Source organism: Salvia hispanica, chromosome 5 (assembly GCF_023119035.1).
Source record: "Salvia hispanica cultivar TCC Black 2014 chromosome 5, UniMelb_Shisp_WGS_1.0, whole genome shotgun sequence".
Taxonomy (NCBI): domain Eukaryota; kingdom Viridiplantae; phylum Streptophyta; class Magnoliopsida; order Lamiales; family Lamiaceae; genus Salvia; species Salvia hispanica.
In genome coordinates this window covers 8,793,461-8,803,763 of record NC_062969.1, presented here as the reverse complement: position 1 = coordinate 8,803,763, position 10,303 = coordinate 8,793,461, and the positions used below count along the sequence as shown (strand labels likewise).

The 10,303-nt window shown below is 33.0% G+C and overlaps 1 protein-coding gene across 1 annotated transcript; it reads left to right on the top strand.

The window, feature by feature from the left end:
- Positions 1-5,390: 5,390 nt before the first annotated feature.
- LOC125190349 (4-hydroxy-3-methylbut-2-enyl diphosphate reductase, chloroplastic-like) lies at positions 5,391-7,523 on the top strand. The gene is made up of 9 exons (XM_048087628.1): positions 5,391-5,630; positions 5,720-5,902; positions 5,981-6,292; positions 6,365-6,424; positions 6,490-6,595; positions 6,676-6,770; positions 6,887-7,075; positions 7,148-7,234; positions 7,325-7,523. The coding sequence occupies exons 3-9, from the start codon at positions 5,993-5,995 to the stop codon at positions 7,388-7,390; spliced, it is 903 nt and encodes a 300-aa protein (XP_047943585.1). The 5' UTR covers positions 5,391-5,630; positions 5,720-5,902; positions 5,981-5,992; the 3' UTR covers positions 7,391-7,523.
- Positions 7,524-10,303: the final 2,780 nt, after the last annotated feature.

Sequence of the window (10,303 nt, the reverse complement as noted above, 5' to 3'; positions counted from 1 at the left end):
TATCTTGACACGAAGCCCACACTTTTTATCTTACTTTGCAAATCTTCTTAAATTACATCTTTTTATCAAGTGAGCTCTTAATGTATGGAGGAGTATAATATTTAAATAATAATTTTAAAAATATGATAATATTTAAATACTACTAATATTTTTGAAAAAATGCATTACAATTCTTCTAGTATCTACTAAAATAAGTAGCTAATAAAGTCCCATCTCATTTTGAAGACCAAAATTTTAATTCACCACACAATAATATTACACAAACTACGATGCATCTTCATCACCACATTTCTATGCAGAGTTATCTTGGTTCAGCTCTCTTTTTCTCAAAAAATTTCTTCGATCTCTCCTCTCAATTTTAATCCATATCAATAATTTAGTTGTATATCTCTACTCTCTATACTCTAAAACCCAGTTTTCAACACTTTTTTTGTTTTATCTTTCGTGGAGGCGTTTGCCGTGGGATCGGAGGCGCGCTGTTGCGGGATCGGCCGACGAATTCTAGTATATTCCAGTGGCATTCATGGACCCGCGATGGGGTTGACCGACCCCACCCGACCCCACCTGGGTCCGTCTCTGAGTGAAGATCACTACAATGGTTTGAATTTTCATGAAAAAAAAGCATGGAGCTTAAATATACACGTAGAGTACCTTTGAAAGAATCACGTAATATAATTAAGCCGCCCTACTTGAATAAAGAGTTTTATTCAACATTAAATTACTTTTACTTTTACCTGCCAATATAAATACAATGTAACCAACATTTTGAGTGTAATTACCAACTTGATTAGTCCCACTAAGGTGACGTAACATGAATTGTTATCAGATTAACCGTGTAAGTTTTAATATTTCAAGAAAATACATTACGGTGGTATTCGGTTGCCAAGATAAAATAATACCAAGATATAATTTAGAATTGAACCGTGAAATTATTTTAGTTATAGGGGTTAGTAAGACTAATTATTTTATAATTATTTATTTAGGATTGAGTTGTAAGATTGAATCTAATGAACCAAACACACTACAAATTTAATCCCGGATAATCTTGCAAACCGAACACCCCCTATATATATAGTTTAATTGTTTTATTTATTATTTAAATTTGACTCACTCACTACATGTTATAGATTGACGTATATACAACTGAAAACTACTAATAATGATTGACAACTTTAATCTAATCAAATACAGTACAATTTAATGGTGAAATTTGCGTTATTAATTAGGGATTGATTGCAATTTTAACAAAATTTTGATTCACTCACTATGTGTTATAATTGTATTCTTATAGTTCCAAGACATTGGTGTGTTGGTGAGACTGCCATGAGTAAACTGATATTATATGTACGATATTGGTATCATTATATTAAAATAGTGAATTATATTTGGATATTCGATATCATATTTAAACTTAACTTAAAGTCTAGTGTAAGACAATGATTCACCTCAATCTTACTAAAATTATAATTTTAACTATATTTATATAATCCATTAAGTTATATTAAGTTATCAAGTTAAGCCACTATTATTTAATACTTTAGTACTTACTGTATAAAATTTGTGAGGTTAATTAGGAATTGGTTGCGATTTAAATATAGTTTTAGGGAGTAATTTATAAGTAAATTTCATTAGTCAGAAGTCGGATTTAATGAAAGGAAAATGACAGCAGCCTCCTCCTTAAATTGACACGCATAACTCTTAATCTTCAGTCTTATTTATTTCTTTTTCTGTTACTGTTTTAGATAAAAAGTGAAACTTTTTCCTTGATAATGCCATATCACATAATCAAGTCTTAGAAACAGTTTTGCAGAGATACGTGTTCCAGGCTTGCAGCCTCCTTGGATTTTCCCATTAAAAATAAAATATTTTTTCTTTTTAGATTGTCCCATTAAAACTGAAACGTTTCCTAAAATAGAACAACTCTATCTCTACTTTTTCATCTCTCTTACTTTACTCTCTCTTCATTAACTCACAAAACAATACTACATAAAATTTGGCGCCGATTTTCAAATATTTCATATTTAATGGGACGGAGGGAGTACCTTCTTTGTTAGTCCGTGGCTTGCCATATTTTTTACGGCCGCTTTGTCTTTCTAGTTTCGTCAGTTTTACATTTGTTGTGTTGTTAGCTTTGCTGAGTTTTTAGCTTCTATTTTATCAGTATGTGTACTTTTGATCGTGTTGTATTCTACCTCGCTACTTCTGGTGGTTTGAGCTTTTTGAATTATAGAAAATGCTCCAGCTTCATACTCATACTTCGAACAAAGTTTTATATGATAGACACAAATTTTAATGAAAACTGATAAAGTAAAAGTAGAGAATAAAAATTGGTAAAACACTAAAGATAAGGAGTAAATAATTAAGATATGAGACTAAATGAGAAAAGTGAATAAAATAGTGCTAACAATTTGTGAAAAACTTTCCATTTTGGATGAGAATACTTTTCCGTGGACATCTCAAAATGGATAAGATGAAATTATTTTTCGTTGATAGATAGAGTCAGGTCGTTAAAAGGGAAATAGTAGTAGAACTATAAGTCTAGTTACGGTTATAAACTAGCTTTAACAAATTTGTTTGTGCTAGACTGCTACTCTGCTATTAGTTACCCTTGATATTTCACAAGTACTACTAACTTAGAGTTGGGTTGGACAGATTACGTCATAATTTGGGTTTGGTAGCTTGAACTCTACTTATTTTATTTATTTATAGTCTTTTGCTAATGATACTAATATGATCTGGATCTTTATAGACAAAATCTGTGTTATATAATAACGAAAATCAATATATGTATTGAACAAAATCTGTACATTTAACAATGTCAATCGGGATACAATGAATCTATATAACAATCACGCCAAAAACGTGAAAATATACAACGATCTCAGAATGATTTGTAATTTTCACTATGTTTGCGAAACAGACTAGATTGAAATCATTGTTCATTGTCTTTCCCGATTATTTTGTTTTATACTGATTTAGTTTGTGTTAAATACTGATTTCAGCTTATAATATATGATTGATCTTATAATACTAAATATGCTAATTGTATTTTTATAGTTTATATATAAATTAGTATGGATCAGCATATAGGACTTAGATTTGTGTTAAAATGACAACACCTCTTAAAGTGACACCGTGATACCACATATCCAGCAATATTATAAACGCTACACAGCAATCTATAGATTGCTGTATAGCGTGTTGGATATTGTTGGCCGAGATTTTTACACTTGAGTATTTCTTTTTATTACCACATGCCAGCTTATTATTTGTCCAAGTGTACAAATGATTGACTAGGAATGGTGAATTGGTGGCAGGGGCGGAGGCACGGTGGGGCCAGGGGGGGCCCTGGGCCCCTCATCCATTTGGATATCTACATATAATATATGTATGCAAAAAATTTTGTATGAAAATGCTAGCACAGTTGGATTGGATCTATGGAGTTCGATCCCTTCTTAGAACATTCTATTTTTTTGAGTTGGTTTCTTCTAGTTTGGTTCATTTGTTCTTTATTTATTAATAATATTAGTAATTTTGTATAAATAATTTTAACTTATGATTATAAGTATAATAAATTTGATTTTGATGCTATGCATGTATATTGTGTGTGGCTTTTTCTTGTAATTTTTATTAGTTTTTTCATATTCATTTATATTTTATGGATTCTCTCACATTAGTAACTTTTATTGACTTTCACTAGTGATTTTGTATATATATCACTTTTAATTTATAAAAAAAAATGATTTTTATAATTTAAGAAAATAAATAATTCTTTGATTTCATAAATAATTAATAATATTATATGATTATAAAAATAAATTTAATGTGACGCTCTTTACTATAAAAAATTTATAATAGAAAATACCTTTTGATCTAATGAATATCAAAATATATCATTATAATATTAGTAAAATATGTTATGCTCTACAAAATCTATTCACTAATTAATTTTTCACCATTCGTTTCTCACGCGCGGTTTTGTTATGGCTGATGTTTCCGCGTCGTTAGCACTGAACAAACTAAATAAATTTTAGTAGTAGTTTGGGCCTCCCACCATTAAAGTTCTGGCTCCGCCACTGATTGGTGGTATGGTATTATTTGAAGAGGTACTGTCATTTTAACGTATCCCTATAGCATGTTAGATTTTACCAGTTGATTTTACTAGATTTAGGGGAGAGAATAAAATTCTGTGTCTAATAAGTAATAATAATAGCCTTCCAATTGAATCAACATATTGATTCTCGCTAACATCTGAAAATTAATGACTTCCAACTATGTCGTAGCTCTAGCGACCCAGATTCACCTTTTAGTTAGCATAGAAGGAGATGATTTCATTTTAAAGCGACCACATATATACATTTACTACAATAATTGAGCTTGATATCTGATCCGTTAAATCATAAATGAGCAGCTAATTCATCAGTTTATTCACTATTTCACTAATCAGATTTTCAAAACATAAGTTTAGTCCATGAAATTTTTTTACCAGCCGCCTGGATATTAAATGCACATTAGGAAGACCATCTCGTTTTTAAAAAAACTATGTATTAGTTTATTAAACTACAAATTGCAGTAGTGGCCAAATTGTATCGACTTCAACCAATTTTCTAAACTTAAGTTATTGGCCAACTTGAGACGACCTTGATTTATTACAAGTTGCTGCAGGTAGCAACTGAAATACTGTAAATATATTCATATTTCAATACCAATTAATTACTCCAAGTCGAGTTAGGAATATTTATTTACTGTCTAATTATATTATTTTTTATCTCCTATTGTCTTTCCTATTGTCTTTATAAATATGTTTGACGAAAGAACCAAAACTTATCGATCAATGGAAGGATTATTAAACTGGAAAAAATTGTATGTGACTGAATTAGATTTCCTTTTCCCACGGCCCTTGAATATTAATTTATTTCCCAAAACTCAAAAGCTATTAAACGTAAATAAATTACTACTAGTGGAGTAGTATACTTAGCTAGTGGGTCTCTACGTAAGACTGAAGACTTGATATTTCAACTTCCAAGGGTAAATTTTGCGTGGTTAATTACGGATTAGTCAAGGTTTTAATTAAAGGTTAAGATTGGTTATGTCACAAGTATACGAATACGGTTTAGTAACGTTGGACAGATTATGTCATGATTTGGGTTCAATAGTTTGAACACGACCTATACAACAAGGGTTCCATACCCGTCTTTGACGAAATTCGACTAATCCTACGAGAACCAGCTGTAATCTAAAGATCACCACAGTTCTGTGTTGTCAAATGTGGTACTTGGTTATTTATTTATTTTTTTTTAAATTTATTTGTATAATATGAGAGTCGATAGACTATATAAAGTGGGCATGCGACGCAAGCGCAATGCAAACTCCTTAGCCCTATCCTCTAACGTGAGCGCTGAGTTTACTTATGGCGATCTCTCTGCATCTGCAATTTTCTCTCATCCCAGCGCGGCTGCCGCAGATACGGCCGCTTTCGTCTTCCTACCTCATCCGTTGCTCCGCTGCCGGAGAATCGGATTTCGACGCCAAAGTTTTTCGTCACAATTTTATGAGAAGAAAAGACTACAACCGCACGGGGTTTGGCCATAAGGACCAAAGTCTTAAGCGAATGGGCGACAAGTATGCGAGTAAGCTTTTATTGCATTTTCAAAATCAAGTACTCTTTTACTAATTTGAATTTGATGATCATGTTTTGGGAGGTGATAATTTGATGCAGAAATTGAAGGAGAATGGGAAAGAGTAGAGATGGGGCGATGTGACTTTGAAGCTGGGAGAAGATTACGGGTTCTGCTGGGGCGTTGAGCGCGCTGTCAGAATTGCTTACGAAGCTCGACATCAGTTTCCGGATCGCACAATTTGGCTCACTGATGAAATCATTCACAACCCCACTGTTAATCAGGTTCGCTTCTTAATTAGATATAAATCTCTCTCGACATATATAGATGTGTTTATTAACTAAGCTTGCAATACTTAACAGACGCTGGGGGAGATGGGAGTGAAGATTATCCCAGTGAAGGACGGGAAGAAACAATACCATCTGGTTGCGAAGGGCGACGTGGTGGTGCTGTCTGCGTTCGGAGCTCCGGTGCAGGAGATGATGTTGCTGACTCAGAAGAATGTGGAGATTGTTGATACAACTTGTCCATGGGTTGCCAAGGTTTGGCATAGCGTTGAAAAGCACAAGAAGGGGGAATACACGTCCATAATCCACGGTAAATATGCGCATGAGGAGACTATCGCTACTGCTTCATTTGCAGGCACCTATTTAATCGTCAAGAACATCAAAGAGGTACTCTACCACCTTTTATTTCATCTTCACTACTCAATTTGAATTTATGATAAAAGTGATCTGTGGTTGCAGGCAACATATCTTTGTGATTACATTTTAGGATCCAGCTCCACCAAAGAGGCCTTTCTCGAGGTATACATATAGAGAGAGGAATTTTCTTAGTTCTAGTACTAAGTTGTTGAATATTTGTTGTACAGAAATTCAAATATGCAGTATCAAAGGGGTTTGATCCAGACAAAGATCTGGAGAGAGTTGGTATCGCGAATCAGACTACTATGTTGAAGGGAGAAACAGAGGATATTGGTAACCAATTACTACAATTTCTCTATCTTCTTCCTCTTTTTATGTATGGATGTACTTATACATATCAAACATTTATGCAGGAAAATTAGTGGAGAAGAGCCTGATGCTCAGATACGGTGTGGAAAACATCAACAACCACTTTGTGAGCGCCAGCACTATCTGCGACGCTGCTCAAGTACATTTTTCTTCTCATAAATATAGTACATGGCCAAAAATGATCTAGTATGTGTTTTTTTCTTTATGATAGTTTTTCCATTTATCTTCTATGCTAAATTGTCCCTATATGTTTAGACGAGACAAGATGCAACTCACAAACTGGTGGGCGACGAGGAGGTGGATCTGATGCTGGTGATTGGAGGATGGAACTCCAGCAACACTTCATCCCTTCAAGGGATTGGGGAGGAGCGCGGAGTTCCTTCCTATTGGATTGATTCAGAGAAGAGGATCGGTCCAGGAAACAGAATCACTCACAAGCTAATGGTACTTTTATTATTTCTGCATCTTTTTGTTTTGAAGATTATAGTATAACTGAGTTATGTGATGTGTGTGTAGCATGGGGAGTTGGTGGAGAAGGAGGAGTGGGTGCCAAAGGGTCCGATCACCATTGCTATTACTGCTGGTGCTTCAACTCCGGATAAGGTATTATTCACTCACTAATTAATTACTACGACTACTTATTTTATTGCTATAGATGATGATAAAATGTTTAATTAATTAATTACGATGCAGGATATTGAAGATATTTTAGCCAAGGTGTTTGAGATCAAGCGTGACCAAGAGTCGTATGAAATATAAATATACATACTCATTGAAATTTGGATGCATTACTTGTATTTTCAATGATTATGCTCATGTTTGCTTGCTCCAAATCATATCGTTCAATAATAATCGATATTGAATGATTGAATCCAACAAAAATAAACGCTTCCGACAAAATATAAAGAACTTAATAACCCTCGGTTGCCACGACTTGGCATTTTCTAGGATGACGCCGCATCCGAAGGTCGACGAAGTCTCTTTGTTTCTCAATTATACGAATACGCCAACCATGAGACCCTCCATTTCTGGGAAGTCTAATACCACAAAAAAGCATATATTTGTGCCTCTACACCCCATATAGAGGCGTATCTCGATTCACGACTTTGCCATGACATGACGGAGAAGTATGCCGTTATCCTCAATATGCAAATTTTGGTGAACATCGCCATCGCCGACTGAGTGGATTACGGTAGAAAGTGAGAAAAGTAAAAGTTCAGTTGGTCTAACACGCCAAATGAGATGAAGATACGGAGTACCCTATCAATTTTTATATACTACTCCCTCCGTCCCGGCTAAGATGACACATTACTTAGCCGGCACGGGGTTTTATGAGTTATTGGTTAAAGTGTTTAATTGGAGAGAGAGAAGGTGGGGGTAAGTACTCCGTATTAAAGTAGAGAGATAAAAAAGATGGATATTTTAATAGGAGTGAGAAAAAGTGGTTGAGTGTATTAATTGGAGAGAGAAAGTTACCAAAAAAGAAAATGTGTCATCATAGTTGGGACAAACTAAAAAGGAAAACGTGTCATCTTAAGCGGGACGGGGAGAGTACTAATAAAATAATTTTTATTTACGACCTAAATTTATATTTTATTATAGTACTGTATCATTATTTATATAGTTAATAAGTAATGATAAAATCATATAAGAACAAAATTATATTAAAAATCATAATTTTGATACAAGTAAAATGTTAATCGGGCTAACCCGTTCGAGTTCGGGCCAATCCACCCGGGTTGCGGGGCTATTTGGGTGCAGACCATTTGGGTTATAAATTTTCAACCCTAATCCTAACCCATCGGGCTATTCGGGCCTCAAAATTTTCAAAAATAATCTCTTGTATCAAAATTTTCCTTTATAAAATGATTTTAAATTTTAGATATTTTTATTTCTTAGTTTTAGAATCATATAAAATCTTCAAATTTCATAGTTTTTTTTCAATAATAGCTGGAGACAAGCATTTCATATTAAATCAATCAATTTGAATTAAAACTTGTATCTGTGTCATATTTTGGCCTTGTTCATGATTAATTCTTTACGAAAATAAAAAATCATATCTTACATGAATCATTATTAAAATGATAAATATATTGAGATTTTCTTAATTTTGTCTTGATTGAGTTTGGTGGTTGTAAGACAATAGGGCAGATGATGAAACGATGGAATAATGAGTCAAATTGGAACTTGAAAGTTGATAGTGTGTGATCGAGTGGAAAAGTGTAGAATGAAGAATACTAATGATTATGCCACATGAAATTCAATAATACAACACCCCTAATATTTAATATTTTTAATTAAAAGTTGCAAGGGCCGACCCGCAACCCGTTCAGGCCAACCCGTTTAACCCGTCAACCCATTCGAGCCAACACGTTTAACCCGTTTTGTATTTAGGTTACAAAATTATAGCCCTAACTCACTAATTTTACCGGGCTATTCGGCTGATCCACGGGTTTCGGATTGAATTGACATCCCTAAATACAAAACGGGCTAATTTAAAGTAATGATAACAAAATTAACTTAAAATTTAATTTATTGTTTGGCTTTTTATTTGTGATTTTTACATTAATAAAAGAAGAAGTAAAAAACAAATTTAAGTTATCATCCATCAGAAACTACGAGAATCATAAAAGATGGAAGATAAATATACTTTCTTCCGTTATGTTACGTTTAAGATGTTCACGTTTCCTTTTTAGTTTGTCACAATCAAGATGTCCATTTTCTATTGTGGAAATAAATCACTCTCTCCTTTGTCATCATAAAAATATTCAACTATCTTTTTTCTCTCTACTTATTTTTCCTAACAATTCCTCCTAAAATCTCGTGCCACTCAAGAATGTGAAAATCTTGAGTGGGAGAGTATATGTATGTAGTATGTATTGTTAAATATGCTAACTAATACTCCCTTCATCCCATAATAGATGTCACACTTTCCTTCATAAAAGATATCACATTTCCTTTTATGGAAAAAAAGCTCACTCTCACATTAATATAAATAAACTTTTTTTTCTCTTCACATAACACACAAAACAACATCTATTAAAATCTCGTGTCATTCCCTATGTGTGTCATCTATGGGACGGATGGAGTAATTTTTAGTAAGTTTCCAAATTTCAAGATAATGTATTTTCAACATAAAAAGGAATTTTTTTTATATTTCTATTTGTCAAATAATAATCGATAGTTCCCATCACATCATCATGTCATTTGGTGTGTCTAGGCCACATAATTTTTATATGTGAGTGAGGTGGAGTCAAATATGGATGTCAATTGAAATTTTTATAAATTTATATTTAAAGTACGTCATTTGGTATTTAATATACTCAGTCCGTCCATAATTTAAAGCCACACATTGACTTAGTGCTGATTTTAGGAAATGTGAGTTCAAAAATTTAATGGTATGTATACGCCACTTCTATATATTAATTTTATAATAAAATGTGAGTGTCATGAGTTAGTGTAAAGTGAAGTCCACGGACCAAAAATGAGAAAAAAAAACCAAATGTGAACATTTTTTCATGAACGGATGGAATACTTATCTTCTTTAATTTTATCACCTTGATTTGGATTTTGAAAATTGTTGAAAAAATCTCAAATTTGGTTGTATTCACTATCAAATTTTATTTAGTAAACAATCAATTAATTACTTTTGCCGATATTTAAATTTTTTTT